This window comes from Orbicella faveolata, unplaced genomic scaffold, assembly GCF_042242905.1.
Source record: "Orbicella faveolata isolate gen_17 unplaced genomic scaffold, um_ofav_v1 contig_46, whole genome shotgun sequence".
Taxonomy (NCBI): Eukaryota; Metazoa; Cnidaria; class Anthozoa; order Scleractinia; family Merulinidae; genus Orbicella; species Orbicella faveolata.
This window is the reverse complement of record NW_028301576.1, coordinates 21,895,939-21,915,000: the sequence shown is the minus strand read 5'-3', so window position 1 is coordinate 21,915,000 and position 19,062 is coordinate 21,895,939. Positions and strand designations below refer to the sequence as shown.

Genomic DNA, 19,062 nt, shown 5'->3' with positions numbered 1-19,062 from the left:
ACAGTCGGTTTTGGATATCGACGCCATTCTGTCGTAGCAAATTGAAAAACAACGTTAACAGTTTTGGTGCAAAATGGTGGTAAAATGACCCATAATACCTTGAATTGATCAGGGTCCCATTTCCAGGCTTTGCCCATGATTAACACCCAACTTTTTACGGCAGCCAGAAAGAATATGAAACGCAAAAGGTAGCGAGAGCAAAAGGGTCGAGAAAAAGGAAAGAAAATTGGTAAGAAAAAAATTCGGAACGGGCAAACGTAAAACAAAAAAACAAAAAGAAAAAAAAAAGTCCAAAATTTTGCCTTATGCGCATGCGCCAAGTTACAATATTGTACACTTTTGTACCAAATCTTCGGGAAATCTACCTTTTTGGTTAAAAAAAAAAGCTTTTTCAGCAAAACTAAGGCCCAGTTAGCGTCATGGCATCCACAATAACTGATTTCACGGTCAAAAACGGCATTTTTCGTAAAAATTTGGGCGTTGAAGGGTTAAAGAGAAGCACAACCTAACCCTCTGTATTTTTGGCAAAAATGCATAAGATCGTTTATCAGCCCAAAGGTTGCTCGTTATAGAGACTTAAATAGGTAAATTGTACAGAATTATAAAGAAAAAAGAAAATTTTGGAAAAAATTGTACTTTTCTCTAAGCAAAACAGGGCTGGGTGTGATTGGAGCGAAATAACTTAAAGCTCGAATTTGAGCCCCTTTTTGCTAGGGTTGAAGGGGATTACAATTGATTCTTCTATTCAAAAGAAGGTTCTAATTTTAACAAAGCCATGCGTGATAATTATATAATTATGTAGAGGCATTTTGGTGTTATCCTGAACGAGGAAAGCGAGATTAGCGAGCTCGGTAGCTAGTACATGTCATTACTTGTTGTTCAGCGATCTGCTTTCTTCGTTCCTCTAACGCCCGTTCTTGTTCAGACGTTTTGTCGATAATGCTCTTCCCTCCAACCAGTAATTTGCTTTCCATCATCTTTTAAGAAAAAAAAAAAAAAAAAAGACACAGAAACAAGTCTTTAACAAGATGCCTTAACCCTCTCGTATAGGCCTTATCTTGTAAGCTTAGTATATAATTAATATGACATTAACCAAAAGCTCAGAAGAAAACGATCCCATTCCACTTTTAGTTACCGTTGTTATAAATCAACTTACCTTGATTTTGGATTTTAAAGCAGATTGTGCTTCTTGTTGCTTTTTCAACAGGTGCGCCCTCTTTTGAATTTCACCCATGAGTTTCTCTTTTTCCTTGAAAAAAGAAAAGTAGAGAATGAGTAATGGTCAAAAGTGGTATCAACTGAAAAATTCTTGTGTTAAATAAACGATAGCCTCCATTTGGCGCGAAAATATGCTCCAACATTTGTCCGCGGACATTATCTGTTCCGAGAAAGAAACAGTTTTCCGAGAACGTAGCTCGAGGAAAACTGAGCACATTTTCGCGTCAAATAGAAGCTGTTGTGTTTATTATCCTTTTAATAATTTTTGCAATACGCACAGTTTTAAAAAATGGGAAATATCACTCAGATATTCCCCAGTTTTAGCTGGGGATTATAGATAGCAATCGAGAGCGAATAATCTAATTGTTTTGGTAGAAATCTACTAGTCGTTCAAAACTTTATCTCAATCCTCTTCGCAGAGACTTTGAAAACGCCAAGAAGCGGCCGTTATTTTGTTAACAATGGCACACTGCTACGCTACTCACTATCTATCACAGAATAGATAGTGAGTAGCGTAGCCAATCAGAGAACGGCATTCGCGACAGAACCGGCGCTAGTAGATTTATACTAAAACTCGATAGAAACACAGTGCATGTTCACAGGTGAACGAGAAATAAATCAGCGCGTGGTGGATGCACACCTCGGCCATCATTGTGTGGTTATCCTGCAGAGATTTCTTGTCTTCTTCAAGCTTGGCTTGTTCAAGCTTGATTTTATCTTCTGTGCTCTTCGATTCTCCTTCATCGCCTTCTTCCTCTACTTCTTCGACGACAGAGCCTTAAAAGAGAAACAAAACAAAACAAGACAAGAATATATAACTAAACAATAAAACACCTTCAATACAACACCCTTTTCAGGTTTTCAGATTCTCAAATACTGTAATTGGTAAAAACGGTACAAAGCTTCCAGCAGTAGTAGCAGTAATAATAATAATAATAACAGAAACAAACGAACAAACACAAAAACTACAAACGCGTTTTTGTTGCAGTTTTTTTTTTTTTTTTTTTATGTGCGTTGAAAAAGCGCACGCTGTTATCGTTTCTCTGTACTGCACGGCGTGTACTGTAGTGAATGAATCTCGTATTTCTCATCACCTTTGCATAAAAATGTATCATTATTGACAGGAGAAATTAGATGCTGATCACATTTGGATTAAAAGACCAATGAGGGGATTTTTTCAATCATTTCTCTACCGCACAAAATTACTTCTTGATGGAAAATATCAATATTCCCTGTATTTGACTGGGACTAGCTTGCATCTAAGGTTGTAACATAACGCGGGCTAATCCTACCTAATTTCTATAGAGCCATCATGAACGAAATCTCTTTATAACATAGCGCGCGGGCTAGTCCTACCTAATTCCTATTGAGCCATCATGAACGAAATCTCTTTATAACATAGAGCGCGGGCTAGTCCTACCTAATTCCTATTGAGCCATCATGAACGAAATCTCTTTATAACATAGCGCGCGGGCTAGTCCTACCTAATTCCTATTGAGCCATCATGAACGAAATCTCTTTATAACATAGCGCGCGGGCTAGTCCTACCTAGTTCCTATTGAGCCATCATGAACGAAATCTCTTTATAACATAGCGCGCGGGTTAGTCCTACCTAATTTCTATAGAGCCATCATGAACGAAATCTCTTTATAACATAGCGCGCGGGCTAGTCCTACCTAATTCCTATTGAGCCATCATGAACGAAACCTCTTTATAACATAGCGCGGGCTAGTCCTACCTAATTCCTATTGCTAATTCTTAATTCACCTTGCATTGTGAGAACTTCGTAGTCAATCACAAATAAAACATGTTTTAGCGCCCAATATGTTGTCGCCATGTTATAAAAAAAATGGTTCATGCTTTTAGCTGTGCGTATATCGAGTTATGGATGCACTAATTGGGAAGTTGGGAGCGCACTCAAGAAGCTAGAGTTGTTAGGCTTCTTTCGTGCTTTCCTAACTTCCCACGTGCATCCATAACTCGATATACGCACACTAAGCATGAACCAATTCTTTACTAATGCGGGGAGTCTTTTGAAATGTAAATGACATTTGTCTCTTTTTAATGATATTCCCCCGCATGAGCCTCAATTGCAAGCTAGTTCCAGTCCAATACCAAAATATGCTCCATTACAGGTGGCATCAACATAATAGTTTTCTAAGGACCGATTTACACGGTACGACTTTGACGCATGCGACAAGCTTACGACAGGCCTACGACATGACTTACGACCATTTACACGCGCACAACATTTTCACTTACAAAATTATATATGCAAAAGTTTGCACCGGGATTCACGGAGCGAAAGTTCTAACAAATGGTAAACAAATATTTTAGTTGTCCTGCGCTTTGAAAAAACTCTCTAACGAGATGTTTTTCGCTTTAATCCGTTCAATACTTTTCGAGAAACGACTTCATGTGAATCAGCCAACAAAAACTTCGTCCGCCATTTTGACGCAAGAAAAACGTCTCCTTCGTCCCCTAGCCAGTAGCAGTTTGTCACAAAATACGTCATTTTCTATCCATTTCGGCTACGATTCTCGCAGCGTTTTAAAACATGTTTTAAAATCCTACGACAATTTTTTTGACGTGCACAACAGTCGTAAGCGAGTTGTAGGTTTGATTTACACGAAACAATTCATGTCGTGGCCTGTCGTAAACTCGTCGCATGCGACAAAGTCGTATCGTGTAAATCGGCCCTAAGGAGCAACGACACAAGAGGAGAAATAATTAAATCGAAACTGATAGACAAGGGCGTGAAGGACTGAGCAAGATGATTATGACCAATAACAAAAGAGAAACTTTTCAAAATTTTGTCGCCGTGACGTTACTCCTTAAGTAGTACATCTTTCTCAAGATGCTCCTGCAATCCTCACCATTTTCCCTTTGTCTTCTTTTGTTTGCCTTCTTTGATCCTTCTCCTCCTCCACCGCCACCGCGCCTTTCCAGCTCTCTCTTTAACCTGTAAATAAAGTAATTGAGTCAGACCAGTTCAGTATCATATAGCAGTCAACCAATTAAAACTTGAAGCTAAGTGTGCGGGAGGCGCACCCCGGTCAAACGACGCTTGGGACAACGTCAAACTGTGGCTTCCAACCATTTTGCATGGATTTCTTAAGCCCCGTGCACACTGCACCGGAGAAATTTAAAAACGCAGCTTTATTGCCACGGTCAGGCCTACCGTCCACACTAATCCGTCACGAAAACGAAGTTTTTATTCAAACCGGTGGAATTTGAAAACACCAGCTTTCTGGAAGACACTTTGAAATGAGGCACCTTTTGAACATAACAGGACACTTAATATTTGAGTACGAGAACAACTTTTCAATTCTAGTTTGCAGGCTTCACATCATAGCGTCACATAGGCATGTCATCCCATGAGCTGCCTTCGTATTAGGAACTTGTTTTGAGTTTAGGAACATTGTTTCTGTTGCAGTTTTCGCCGCGAAGAGCCCGCGCTGCGTGCGGTTTTCATATTGTTACCCATTAATCCCCGCGGGGGGAGTTTTGCCATGTGCTATCAAAAACGGCGCCGCCATGTTGTTGTTTCGGTGGTTAGCCGTAAACTGAGTCAAGTTTTAGCGTTCAGGACGGTATTAAGGACGTTCGCGGGAAAATTTTCCAACGTTGATTTTTTTCTGAGACTTTTACCATTATAAGACGATGAGTTAGCTATGCCAGAAATGTAAAAAAAAAAAAAAAAAAAAAAATGGGGCGTCACCGACTTCGTTTTGGAGAGAACATGCCCGGAAGAACACGCTAAATCGCAAAAAATCGGGCTTCGTTAGCGAATAAGGCCACAATGTCTGTAAGCCCCAAAATATTGCAATTAGATCTTTGAAGTGAAATGTTCTCCGCCAAATAGTGTTTAAGTGGACCTATTAAGTGAACTTAGTCAACTGGTGAGGTTCCTTAAAGAACAAATTCGCATTTAGCGTCCACAGTTTCACGAACCTTGCAGCCGCAAGATGGCAGGATTCGATGTCCCGTGGACAGAAATCTTGAAATTTTTTTAACTTCCCACATTGATTTTTTGTTCATTTTTGGACAATGTAGAGATAAATGTAAATAAAACTGTTTCTGGAAAGTAAAGTAGGGGTCACCTAACGTCCAAGATCGTTAAATCCAGGCAAAGCTATAGCAATGGCCATCTGAACTATCATAATTGTTCATTTTATTACTTAGCGAGCGCTCTCATGCATGACGTGGCGTGTGAATTTGCGTGCGCAGTAAGGATGCGCAGAACATGACAATTAGCGCGTACGTCCTTAATTTGGCAGTACGCATCAACAACGTTTTACCTACTGATTTATCTATCAATTTACCGATTGTCGATAAATCTGAGTTGGAACGACGTGTATGTTTGGAATTGATCCCGTCATAGCCTTCTCTTCCTAAAACCAACATGAAGAGAGAGAACTCTGGAAACGTCACTGGTTTGAAATTTGAAAATCGTATTCGTAGTCAATCTTGTACTCGTAGTCCAATCTAAAGGTCCCTAATGTTCATTCTAATCTCTCGATCCGTCAATTGTCTCTTCAAGTAAAGCACTTACTCACTGACTCAGTGATGTCACTTGAAAATGCTATCAGATTTTAATGCAGATTTTAGTTGTGTATCACTGGGAACTTTTCTCTTACTTTGCAATCTCCTCTTGAAACTCTCTCAACAAGGCATCCTTAGGATCTTCGTTAATCTTGGGCTTGTTTTTGATGTTCTTGGCGCGGTTTGCATATCTGTATCAACAAAGAAAAACGGCTTGATTAATTAACTTCAATCAATATAAATGACAATCATGAAAACTGCAGAAAGTACACAGTATTGCTCGCGAGTAACGGGACACTACAGCGCATAATCGTATCTAAGACAAAATTCTTGATCGTAATTGGTTCTCTACGTGCCTATTTCTAATGGTGATAGGACCGAGAGGAGTCCAATTCGGACTGTAATTATACCAGTGATTAACAAACTCGGACGACCGTGAAGCGAGAGTCTGATTTGTTAATCCAGATTGAATTGGATGACGTGATGTTGTGTTACCAATATTAATAGGGACTTTAAGCAGCGGGAACGCGGACGGCAACGGGGACGCCGAAACCTGTGAGAAGGCTGGGGAGAGAAGGCCGTTGTGGCAGGAATTCACAAACATTAAGCAGCACCGTCCGAAACCGCGGTTTCCGCACTGTCAAGCTTATTGACATTATTCGTCCTCTGTTTATCAGGATGAACTAGGATGACTTCATTGAAAGAAGTTCGCAATCAACTCTTGATAATCACGATGAAGGTGTGTTAAACGATGACGAACTTCTACTCTTGTACGATTTAAACCGGTCGAATGATCTCGACCAACTTTATGATTCCTTTCCTGATTTTAACTTCGATGGTTTGAAGACGATTGCCGGTCCGAATTTCGCTTCCACAAACGCAACTTGCCCCTTCTCGCTGAGCTGTACAATGAAGTAAATGAACTTATTATCAGCAGATGTTTAATCAGACTGGCGCGACAGATCAGTGTGCCGACTGATAAAGATCTAGGTGAACCACTGATCTTACGACTGAAAATGGAAACAGCTATGCAAGTTTTAATGGTGTCTACCCTTTTAAATGTGTTAGAATTTCACCATAATGAGCCATTTGACATTTGAGTACTTCTTGAAAGGAAAAATTTCGATTGAAATTCGTGTAAGTTGTCTTTATTTACATAAGCTTTCAAAAAGATATTTCACGGTACTCACATGTTCGCCGACCGGCTTGAGTTGAATTCAGATTTCTCAACGTTTCTTTAAAATGAAATATGTCACATAACAAGAGAAGACAAGCATTAAAGTTCCTCGAAATTAGTGACACGGGTTATTTAGCGTTGACACAGCAGAGGAAACGAAAGCGAAAACTCACGTTTTCAGACAACGCGAAATGTGCTTCACTCACGTCGGGCCCGAACGCAGAACGTCAACTTGTTTCCCGCCAGTCATGCGCAGTGGACCTTTTGGCTTTTCCCTGATCTCATGGCGTTCCCGTCGCCGTCCGCGTTGTCTTTGCTTAAAGTCCCTACTGATGGTAATAGGACTGAGTGGAGTCCAATTCGGTCTGTAATCATACGACTGAAAATTATTAAAAGTCCGATTGTTAATCACAAGTATGATTACAGACAGAATTGGACGACACGATGTCCTGTTACCAATTAATCAAAACCATTACAGTTTCCCACAAAAGTGAAAGTTTCATTTGAAAAAGAGCTTTTAATAGTCGTTTTAAATATTGTAATAAAAATATGGAGAATAGCTTTCAAAATGGCAGTTTAGTTCCTTTCAAAACAGTCACCACTGGAGACTTCACCTGCACAATTTTACGAAGTCAGTTTCTTGAAATGGTTACTATAATGGTTGTAATCAATGTTGTGATAGGTGAATTTAGTGGAGAGGACTCAAAATGATTGGCTCATGTAACTGTCTGATTTACAGGTGTCCGATTACAACTTTGCAGATTAATTAGAGCAAAATACAGCTGTTTATGCACCAATCACATTTGAGGAAATTGTAATTGTTAATCATAAAAATCCCAATTTTCTCGATTGTGATTGGTTTAAAAAACTCCTATTTTCCACTAATTCACTTGCCAAGTTGTTATTGGACAGTTTGTTATTGGACAGTTCTATAAGCCAATCACATTCAAAGTTGTAGTTTAAATCAACCAATCACATTCAAAGTTATAGCTAAATTTCAGCGTGACATTAAGCAATTTACGCCTAATTTGTCAGTCTTTCAATGCAAATTTTCCCTTTCTTTCATAACTTGGCTATTGTTCTTTTCTCGGAAATTGTAACTTTTATGATTAATTGGTAATAACACTTCGTGTCGTCCAATTCGGTCTGTAATCATATACTCGTGATAAACAATATCGGACTCCCGCTGCGCGGTCGTCCGATTTTGTGATTCCAGACCGAATTGGACTTCACTCAGTCCTATTACCACTACGAAATGTACTCCACTCGGTCCAGTTACTCATGATTACTGATCGAGCTCGAGCTCGTTCGATTTTAAAGTTAAAAGGTTTGAATTGAACTCCAATTTTTGCGTCCTTTTTATAAAGTACATGTACCTTAATGTCGTTATTGTCTCCTCAAAATTATAGCTTGCCGGACCCTGCAAGAACAACATAAAAATAAACTTATCGACTGTCACGGAAAACACAGTTTTGCCGAATTCAGGAAACTAACACAGAAGATACCGCTCTTAAAGCTCAACCTCAGTGCTGAGCTGAAGTCTCAACTATCTATTGCCGGTTGTCATGTGACGTCATCATTTTCCAAAATAAGAAATTATCAATCCTTGTGTAGTTTTCGTTTCATCAGATGTAGGACCCTCTAATAACTTGACGTTTTGCCACGTTTAAGTCCGACAGGGCTCCTCAGTATGTAATAGAGCACGTCTGAATTTCCAAGTTTATGCGTTGCGTGACATTAAAATGGCGGCCCGAGACTCTTGACTAGGTCAAAAGATGAGTTATTGTTCAAGTTTTTAGGAACTAAACAGTTCTTGTTCTATAAGAAGTGTTAATTTCATTGTGTCAGAGCTCTAGAGTAATAACGTTTCATTTCATTGGCAAAACCCAAGGACCAATGTTTCTGTTGCTTTACGGCCGCCATGTTTGCGTCTCTCCGAGGGGCACAAACATGGCGACTTCATACAAAGCTCCATAAATTTGAGTGAAACACTTTTCTGAATAAACGCGCGACTGAAAAACTGCACAGACCTAAATCTTGGCGAGGTTGTTTTTAAATCAATCATCTATCATATCCCAGTTTCTTGACTTCATTTATTAAATGGTTACGATTTTCATTTTTGATGGCAGGCGTGACACTGCAAACCAGCCATTATCAGAAAAAGAACAGAACACTTACTATGTTGGCCACCATAACCGTCCTTGCGTTACCTCCCAGAGAATCTGCTCACAACAGAGAAAGAGGAATATCGTCGGCAAAGAAAAAACAAACAAAACAATACGAAACAAAAACAAAACAAATATACATTATTGCCGCGACTGATAATACTTATATATTTAGCAAACATCCCCGAATTTGGCGATTCTTGTTAATGGCTTTTTTCATTGTTGAAAATGCATTCGTCATTCGATTCACCTTGTAGCAATCTTGTTAGCTTGGAATCTCTGTAAGGAATATGAGTACTCTTGCCATCCACCTAAACAAGAAAGCAGTAAATTAACTGATCGCTTAAGATAGACCATTCACTTTAAGCGTAGGGATAGACAATTTCAAAACAATATCTAACAGGCCTACTCAGACTAATCGTACAGAACCGAACATCCCTGACCAAATTGCCCCAAAATATATTCAAAATGCTTTCATAATTCTTTCTCTCTTGTGCGTTTAAAAGTGGTGTTCAAAACAATAAGCATCGCTTATTTAAATTCTTTGCATAAAATTAACTTTTGACAGGATAAATAAAATTAACGGTTAACTGTCGCTTTCTAATAGAGACAACGTTCATCTATTACACTGAAGTTCTCTCCATATTGAAAGCAGGTCCATTTTGTTTTGCTTCTTTGTTGTTTGTTAGTTTGGTTTGTTTGTCTTGGTGCTGTTGCTGCTGTTATTATTATTGGTTTAAGTTTCTTCATTTGTTTGTTTGTTTGTTTTCTTTGACATCTGGAACTGACACATATCCTTTACTTCAATCTACAAAGTTAACACAATTCACTGGGCGGTTTACTTACCAACGCAGATATCACGTTACCGAGTGCAGAAAGTGATAAGTTGATTTTAGTAGCTTCCTTAAGTCTCTCTCCCTACCATGAAAAGACAAGAAAACGCCGGCTACACAATAACAGCACAAAACGAACTTAACACACTAAATGTAGTTGGTAGTAGAAAGATTTCATGCCTATGCCGTTGTTTTCTTAGAGTCGGGGTACAGTGGGATACAACCATAACAGCACTTTTCTATTCGTTGACGAAACGTCGCCCAAAATGAAAATAAAAATGTTATAGTTTTCAGTATAACACACCGTTGTAAGTAAGAGCAGAACTTACCGTAGCACCAGTCTTGGCCTGCCTTTCACTGCCAGCTAAGTCCACCATGTTCAGTTTACCAACCCGAATGTGACTCTCACCATCTGCACCAGGCTGCAACAGAATTCCGTAATATTCAACAGTTAGCGGTCTCTCTTTTCCCCTTTATCACCTGTCCGGACATATAAAGCCATTTTGTAATTATTGGTGGTGCGGTCATCACTTGTGATGGAAAACACTTTTACAGTTTATTTGGATCTCGTCTGCACTACCCTGGAAAATCTGAAAACGGCATTTTCACTCTGAAAACGCATCAAATGTTTGCCGTCCACACTAGAAAACAGATACTGTAAAATGTTTTCTGTCCACACTTCGACGGAGAAATTTGAAAACACAACAATATCACCGGCGGCAGAAACGTTCAATTCAGTGCAACTTTGAGCACACGCTAATATGGGTCTAGCTGGACCCACGTGGCCACCCACTTGTTATTCCCGCCATTTCAGCCACAATTTTGGATTTGTGTTTGAGGAAGACTCGGGCAGAAAAATCACATGTATTGATTACCGTGACATCGTCGTTTCAAAAAGTTCCGTTTTCAATTAATTTTGTTTCAAATTTTTAGCTCTAAAAGTGGTCGCAGTCACTTACGAAAGGTGGTCGCTAACAAGAGGTTCCGGATATGATGATTTAACTTGGAAACTTTTGGTATTTTGGAAGACTGGTTGCCGGGGAGAGGTGGTCGCAACCAGAGGTTCGACTGTAGTTGTAATGTTATATTTACGAAATAGAAAACATGTACCGTGTTTCTATCGAGTTTTAGTATAAATCTACAAGAGTTCTATCACGAATGCCGTTCTCTGATTGGCCACGCTACTCACTATCTATTCTGTGAAAGATAGTGAGTAGCGTAGCAGTGTGCCCTTGCTAACAAAATAACGGCCGCTTCATGGCGTTTTCAAAGTGTCTGTCAAGAGGACTTAGATAAAGTTTTGAGCGACTAATAGATTTATACTAAAACAATTAGATTACTCGCTCTCGATTTCTATGCGTGATAGTTGACTCGAGTTCATTATCAAATAATTGTTTAATAGAAACACGATTTTTAACCAATCAGCGCGCGTATTTTCTTAGGACTGTTTTCTAAAAGTTAATGTAGACGGTATTTTGAGTTACCTGACTGCATTCGATAGTGATGATGAAGATAGCATGGGACCTTGACGAGTGTTCGTTCATATTGGTTGCCCTTTTGGGGAAAAAAAAAACCCCGTCTTTGTATTCATACACAAACAACACAATCATAGGCAAGCAATACGTGCAAAAGCGTCGTAGTCATCTCCATTTCATACAATGTAGCACATTGCATGGATACATAAATCCTTTCACATGTATCATCAATAATGCTACATATACTTTACCCAGTATATGACTTCATTCTAAAATCCTAGCCAACACTATCTGGGGGACTGCCCCATTTCACGCCTTTCACATGTGGAAATTGCAAGTAACTAATAACTTACACTCATAGAATCAGCCTACACAAAGGTTGAAATGCAGTCCTTAAACTGTAGAGGATTCATGAGACATTTTTGATCCCTGACACTCAACATTGTCCGGGGGGGTGGGGATGAAGGAGAAGAGAGTAGTGGGGCAGGATTGGTCAGAATTGTAAGCTGAGTTATAACATGTGCAACAACACTTACCCCACTGCTCGGTTCTGATTGCCAACATTCATGACATGTTCAATCTCTTTTACACTTTTACAAACAAAGGACTGAAGATCCTACAAGAAGCACAACACAAATAATAACATTTTTAGGTGTTTGTTCATTTATTTATTTATTTGTTTATTTATTTCTAAATTTTGCATCCATTTATAAAAAGTAAGAAATAAACTTGTCTATTTGTTGTCCTCTTGATAAAGTGGAATGGAGTTTGCTTTGGGATGTATTCTGCACTGTGATTCAATGTATTATTTTGTTCCCACATTCATCAAGTCACTTCATTAGGACATTACAAAACTTTACAACATTGTTACATCACTGTCATGCTTCGCCTATGTCTACAGTTAAACCTGTATTAAGCGAACACCCATGGGACTCTCACTAGTGTCCGCTTAATACAGGGTGTCTGCTCTAAGCAGGTTCTTATATATTGTGCAATAATAGTTAATTATTAACCCTTTTGTAACTCAGTGTAACACAGTGTAAGATCAAAGACTGCTCATAGCACAATGTCCAGTCAGTCAATGTATCAATCTAGAATAATCACTTAGATTTAAAACGACATTGCTAGACAATGTTAAAGGAGTCTCAGCTGAACATTCAGAGGTAAAATGCCCTTGAAGTGTGCGCTTATTACAGGTTTTGTGCAACAAAATGGCTTAATATTGGTGTCCGCGTCCGCTTAACAAGGGTGTCCCCTGAATGCAGGTTTACTTTACTATAAATGTGGAAAGAAAATTTTGGGACTCAAGCTGGTGTCTGCTTAATAGAGGGTGTCTGCTTAATACAGGTTTCACTGTATTCCAAATGCTGTCATACACATGGTGTTAACTGAACATCTCAGGTTTAAATTGATTCCTTAATTGTTAATGTTACTCAATTAGGTCAGTTAAAAAGTTGATTAGAAGTATGCTTACAGTATATATTCAAACCCTGTAGTCAATCTGTGTGGCCCTTACCACTGGTTTCCGTAGCACAACAGTGAGTATTTCTGCTCCCAACCAGATCAGGGCTGTCATTAAGATTTGAGTCACCTGTCACCTTGATCTTCACATCCATAACAAACTTGTTGCTTTGTGGGTGAATTGTATCAACAGAAGTCAATTTCACCCATAACATCAAGGGCCTATCAAACAAACTCAGTCGTAACCAGTGTTACAGGTTATGGCCCATAATGACAACCCTGTGGTGTAGATGCTAGTCTATTATGTACACCCCCACCCCCCCCCCCCCCCCCAACCATCTCCTTCCAACATGACACTCTGTTGTTACCATTTGCATGCATACATACACCTGGGTGGTGAGAGGCACTGTGAGAGTAATTCTAATGCCAAAGAACACAACACAATGTCCCCGGCCAGGGCTGACAAACCCAAGCCGTTTGATCAAGAGGCCATCAGATCTATTGAGGAAAGAACAGTAACATTTATTTAGCTAATAGCATTAACAACAATTATTTATTAATTACCTTGACATAAATGCCAGTGTCTGGTCTTTCCTTAAGTTCCAGTCTTTTACTCTGATCTTTTGACAGTAAGTCTCTGATATCCTCCTTAAAATGCCAAAAATCATTGTACATCATTTATTGCCATGTACATGTACACTTTGTTACTATGTAGTTTATTATAAGAAAAGTGAAAGAAGAAGAGGAAACTTATTGATATAAAATGCATGTATTGTTTCCAAAAGTAGGGTAAAAGAAAGGTGCCAAGCCTAGTTGAAACCCTAAGGGATCTGGTAGGAGGTGTAGGGCTGTATTACGATATAAATTATGATTTTTTAGTTCGTGGATTGTGCAGGATCTTAGACAGGAGCCTACAGATAAAAAGAGGATCTTGCATAGGATCTTACATGGGATTGCACAGGAGGATCTCAACATACATGTACTAGTTATCTTATCAGGATCCTGGAAAAAAAGTTTCCTCTGGGGAGACATTTCAAAAGGATCAACAAGGCACATGTAATATAATGTGAAGTTTATATGAAATAATTCATATATGAACTGCGGTTGTAGATGAAAGTGAAGAATGATCATCGCAGTTAATTTTCCAATTGAAGCAATTGGAAAGAAGAAGCCTGAAAAAAATCAGGGCTTCAATGGGATTCGAACCCATGACCTCCAAACCCGTGGCTTCTTCTTTCCAATTGCTTAAATTGGAAAATTAACTGCGATGATCATTCTTCGCTTACATGTAATATAAGTTAGTTAGTCATACAATTAATTTGCAGCATCAGTTAGCATGTCAGCTGGTCAGGTTTTTTACCTTACACACAATTCTCTTTTACAATGTATCTGGAACAGCTACAAGAGAGCTGAAGTACAGTGTAGTGTACCTGATAAATTTCAAGATAAGAAGCTCTAACTAAATATTGCTGATTCTCTGTCCTGGCTATGTGTGTAAAGATATGTTCAAAGGAATTGGGTATCACTCCTCTTAAAACAGGGTCTGTCCGTACACCTGTGAAGCAACAAGAATAAAGAAACTAAAATTGTAATTTTAATCACTAATAATTTATAAGTTACCACCGGTCAATTTTGTTTTTAAGGCAGAATGTTTGACAACAAATTAGTGGAATTGGCTTTATATGACTGGTATGATTGTGAATCACACACAACCGCCTAGTGCTTTGTGCCTGCTTAGATTGCGGTTCTACAGTGTATGATGGTAACCCAAAAACGTGCAGCTATAAAATTGTCTAAAATAAGTACAGTGCAAGTCACACAGATGCACAATACATTGTCTATTTTCAGCGTTAATCTTCTACTTGACATACCAGTGACTGAAGGTAAAACTGTGTTTCCCTTATTGAGATTTTGTTTGCTTTTTCACATGGCAGAGAATGACCATTCAAATCTAGTAAAATATTCGCAACCTGGAGGGAAGACTTGTGTATCTTGCTTGTTTACCATGGCTTACCGTACCTTTCAATAACATGCGGACTTAAAAATTCAAAGCTCAATTGACAAAAAAAAATGCATTTCTTGCTGCCATCAATCAAATGTTTGGCAGCTCCTCCCAGCATCCAACTACTACCGAGCACGTGGTAATCAAATCCTTAACCACAGTTCAGACAATGAAACAGTGCTCAGCAGTAGTCGGAAGCTGGGAGGAGCCGCTGGACATTTGAAAGGTGCCGTATTAGCCAACCAAAAACAGCTGTTATTATTTAGTTGTTAGTAGTTTAACATAAAAAAGGCAAAAAGGTAAATTCTGCTCAAGTATTGACCTAATTTTGTTTGCCTTTTTAAACAGAAGAATATTTGACCACAGACTTGACTGTAATAAGAGCTATTGTTATACGATGTACCTCCCAACCCAAATACGTTTTCCAATTGGAGGAGAATGTGTCACCTGTCATGGGTCAAAACTCATTAACTCCCTAGGGCAAACAAAACTCACTAACTCCCTAGGGAAACAACAACTCGAAGTTTGGACTCGCACTTGATCAGGTCGTGATCCTTGAAACCGCAACAAATTTGCGAGCCAGCCGGCTTCAAGCAAACATCTTTCTTTGCAGTTTTTTGTCAATTTTTGAGTTGGGAGGTATAACAAAACACCTAATGACTGGTCCTGCAGGAAACAGTGAGTTTTGTTTCCCTCTTGACCTCAAAGCTCATTGAAGGGTCTCAAGGAAACAAAACTCACTATTTCCCTTAGGGCCAGTCATTAAGTGCTTTTTGTTCACATTTATTTTAAAAATGCTTTATATAATTATTGACACTACACTGTATGTACAAATCATTCTAACTGACATTACCTTCCATGGTAAATGTTTTCCCTGTTCCTGTTTGTCCATAGGCAAATATTGTACCTAGCAGAGAATACACTGTATATTTTAATCCACAAAGTAACTTAAAACAGTCAAGTCTTGTTCCATACAACATTTATCACATACCATTCACATAATAATTATGTACTCCAAGAAAAATTAAAGACCTGGAGGAAAAAAGGTACATGTACTGTTCCTTTTTCAGGGTGCAACAAAAAGGCTGTCCAATAGCCCGGGACTAGTGAAACGGTCAGTCAGGCTAGCGCCTTCTTATCACAGGTTGCCCGACGGGCAAGCACGAGGTGGACATGAGTGAAATAATGTTGTTTCTTTTCAAGTGGCAAACTTCAGACGTTGTGTCTAGCAGACAGTTGGCGTCAGAGAACGTGAAGCAATACAAATCTTTTTTAAAGTAAAATGTAAAATTTAAGCAACCGAAATCAATTAAAATGGTAATTTTACCCTGACCGCATGTCCCAACAACGCAGTGGTGGTGCAAGACAAAAGCTTGCCATAACAAGGTTATCACATATTTTCATTGTTATCCATGTAGTTAATAGTTTGTTTAAGTTAGCAAAGTCGATTCAACCCCATTTGTCTAATTGTCTTGAAGCATATCTAACTGTGGATAGCAGGAGCGCTGGAGCGGTAGCCAAGATTTCATTTGGTAATTTATAGAACAAATGAAGAACGTTTCATGTACATGAAACGTGTGGCAAGTTAAAAACACTTAAGGCTTAAAAGTGAATTTACTATCATTTACAAACTGCAAAGACAAAGAGTATGACTTTATTGATGTATTCCTTTCCTGAAAAAAAAATCTAAGCGATGTTTGGTAAACAGCTGTTTTGAAAAACATGTTGCGTGAGGACTTTACTTTCTGATTGTAAAGTAATTCAATATCAATGTTGTTTTGACTGTGCAAAAAGTAGAACTTTGACTGGGTTGTTTAAAAGAGTTTAAATATTCAGTGCTTTCTTAGATTCTCATATGAAAACTTCTTTTAATGAAGAAAAAGTCAGGTGCTATGCCATTTTGGAGTGAAGTGCTTCTCAGTCAGTTGTTACTTCAAACGTATTTTTAACATGAAATGTAATTACATCTAGAGTTTTCTACAGTCATTTTTGTCAAAATTAAATCTCAGAGCCTTAATCTTTCATTACCCAGCAGCTTTGATCCTGACCCATTAAATATCACCATAAATAATGTACGATTAAATAGCGTACATCGCATGATCAAATCAAGGTTGCCAATTGTTTCTGAAAATATGTCGCCTTGCATCTCCGTCTATTATAAATTTTATTACTGACATTACCAAGGGGATTATAATAAATGACTTTATTAAAAGTCTTGTTATTTGTGGAAATGGAATTTCCAAGGGGTAGGGGGACCCAAGTAGAAAACTCATGGAAATTCCAGGGGGTGGGGGGGGAGTACCATAAGCCCCCTGGAGGATCAAAATGGAAACCCCCCCCTTCCCTGCAGGGGGGGTATGGATATTTTCTGGAACCACACATTGAGTATTTCTAAATGTTTTATTTTAATAAGGTTTAATTCAAAAGGGAAATCAAAGAGATTTAGTGAATCTAAGCTCTGTATCATTAATTATTATTTAGTTCGTATAGTGTGATCGTCCGGGTGAGGGTAGTTCTGAAAAAAACTGTTGTTGGTGACTGACGTTGCGACAAACTGAGCGGAAGTCATCTTCAGAGTCAAGTGAATAGTTTTTGTCAGTCAATGATGTTATAAGTCTGGTCCATTGAACATGATTGGTCAGTTTAGCCATGCTATTGGCTGAAAGACTCGTGTAAAGTTTGTCATCAGTCATTGATGGGTTTCGATCCGTCTATTGTTATTCAAATTGGTCGGTTTTTGGTGATGCCAACAATCACATTGCTGTACATCGTCAACAGACAAACCACAACATTGACTGGGACCCTGGTCAGTGCTTAACCTACAGTATAAACTATTTTCAACGACTTACTCTGGAAAGCTGGTACACTGACTGAGAACAAACGCCACTTAACAGATGTCAACCACTACTGGCACCTCACCCGGACAATCACAATATACAAACTACTGATACTCCTGGGTTCAAACCATTTACTATGTTAATTATTATTTACGCATTGATTAATTACTCATCATTATTTTTGCATACTAAATTGTTCAATTTCTTCAATTGTTTAATTATCCTTATGAAATAAAATAATTTTGGGCCAGCTCCTCAGAGATTTGGGCTAATAAGATGAAATTACAGCTTGCCTGAAGGGCAAGTGGGTTTTTTGAATTTCATCTCACCCTACTTTTTATACACTTAGTCCACTCTCATAAGGGGACTGTCCCTCCGGAATTGGAAAAAGTGTCTATAGGTAGAGCTGTCCACTTACAAAAACAAGAAGGAAAGTGGACCATGATGAACGTGGCCACAGCGTGACACAAAAAAAATTCACTTCAGGCTCTTGTTTTAATGTCAAGTGAACGGACAGCTTGCTTTGCCGTCAACAAATGGAGATTTGACAAAACCAATCCCCACTACTGTTCTGTTGAGCACTGTAAAAGGTCTTACTTACATGTAAGTTGATTTATTGCAAATTAGTGACAAATTTCATTGCCAAGAGTCAAATATTCATGGGTTGTCTGCTTACGAGATGGTGTTACACTAAAGAAAAATCCAATTTACATTTTCAAAATAGTTCACGTCTGCTTACAGGAATGTGTAAATTAAAGAGTTTGACTAGGAGGCAAAACCGGAAATTGATAAGAGGTGTAGAGCTGACAGCTTACAAGAGTGGCTGTTAGTGGAGCTCTAGTTGACTATACATGTAATTTAACATTGAATTGAACAATAGAAGGAAAACCAAACAATGCTCACCCAAAAAAGGTGTGACCAAGCTACTCAAAGAATTAATTGTTAGTAATAAAAGTATACGTGATTTCTTTTAATGAATTAATTTATTGTTGCCATTGGTTATCCACAATCAAAATAAAGAAAAAAACCTACCATTATACCCTTCAAGAACAGAATCCACCAACTGTCTAAATGTCTCATCATAGAGATCAATCTGTTTTGAACTACATAAATATCAGAAGCACACAAATGTTAAAATGCAGATGCCAGCAGGTAATTATGGCAGTTTTTAGCAAGCTTTTATAATAACCTATTCAATGGACAATTCCACCTAAACCATTTGTGTATATACATAGTTAAGACAAAATCATGTAACATTTTTAAAATAGAGAAAAGTTGCCTTCACTGTTGATATTAATAATTATGGTAGGGTAATACTAATTTATGGTGACACTCAATACATTTCTTCT

General features: G+C 38.4%; 1 protein-coding gene across 4 annotated transcripts in view; it reads right to left on the bottom strand.

Annotated features, from left to right (window-relative positions):
* The window catches only part of LOC149098880 (kinesin-II 95 kDa subunit-like), a 48,197-nt gene that overhangs the window by 12,417 nt on the left and 16,718 nt on the right, over window positions 1-19,062 (bottom strand). For 2 of the 4 annotated variants that reach the window (XM_089278037.1, XM_089278038.1), the window contains exons 4-19: window positions 18,746-18,816; window positions 15,730-15,783; window positions 14,305-14,429; window positions 13,439-13,522; window positions 11,950-12,029; window positions 11,423-11,492; window positions 10,268-10,360; window positions 9,952-10,023; window positions 9,356-9,416; window positions 9,119-9,162; window positions 8,317-8,360; window positions 5,859-5,954; window positions 4,095-4,180; window positions 1,859-1,995; window positions 1,157-1,249; window positions 873-977 (exon numbers count right to left, since the gene is read on the bottom strand). In XM_089278037.1, the coding sequence (XP_089134163.1) occupies window positions 873-977; window positions 1,157-1,249; window positions 1,859-1,995; window positions 4,095-4,180; window positions 5,859-5,954; window positions 8,317-8,360; window positions 9,119-9,162; window positions 9,356-9,416; window positions 9,952-10,023; window positions 10,268-10,360; window positions 11,423-11,492; window positions 11,950-12,029; window positions 13,439-13,522; window positions 14,305-14,429; window positions 15,730-15,783; window positions 18,746-18,816 (1,315 nt within the window). Of the gene's footprint in view, window positions 1-872; window positions 978-1,156; window positions 1,250-1,858; window positions 1,996-4,094; window positions 4,181-5,858; window positions 5,955-8,316; window positions 8,361-9,118; window positions 9,163-9,355; window positions 9,417-9,951; window positions 10,024-10,267; window positions 10,361-11,422; window positions 11,493-11,949; window positions 12,030-12,929; window positions 13,073-13,438; window positions 13,523-14,304; window positions 14,430-15,729; window positions 15,784-18,745; window positions 18,817-19,062 lie in introns of those variants that run through there. The other 2 variants (XM_089278039.1, XM_089278040.1) reach the window with 2 other exon arrangements.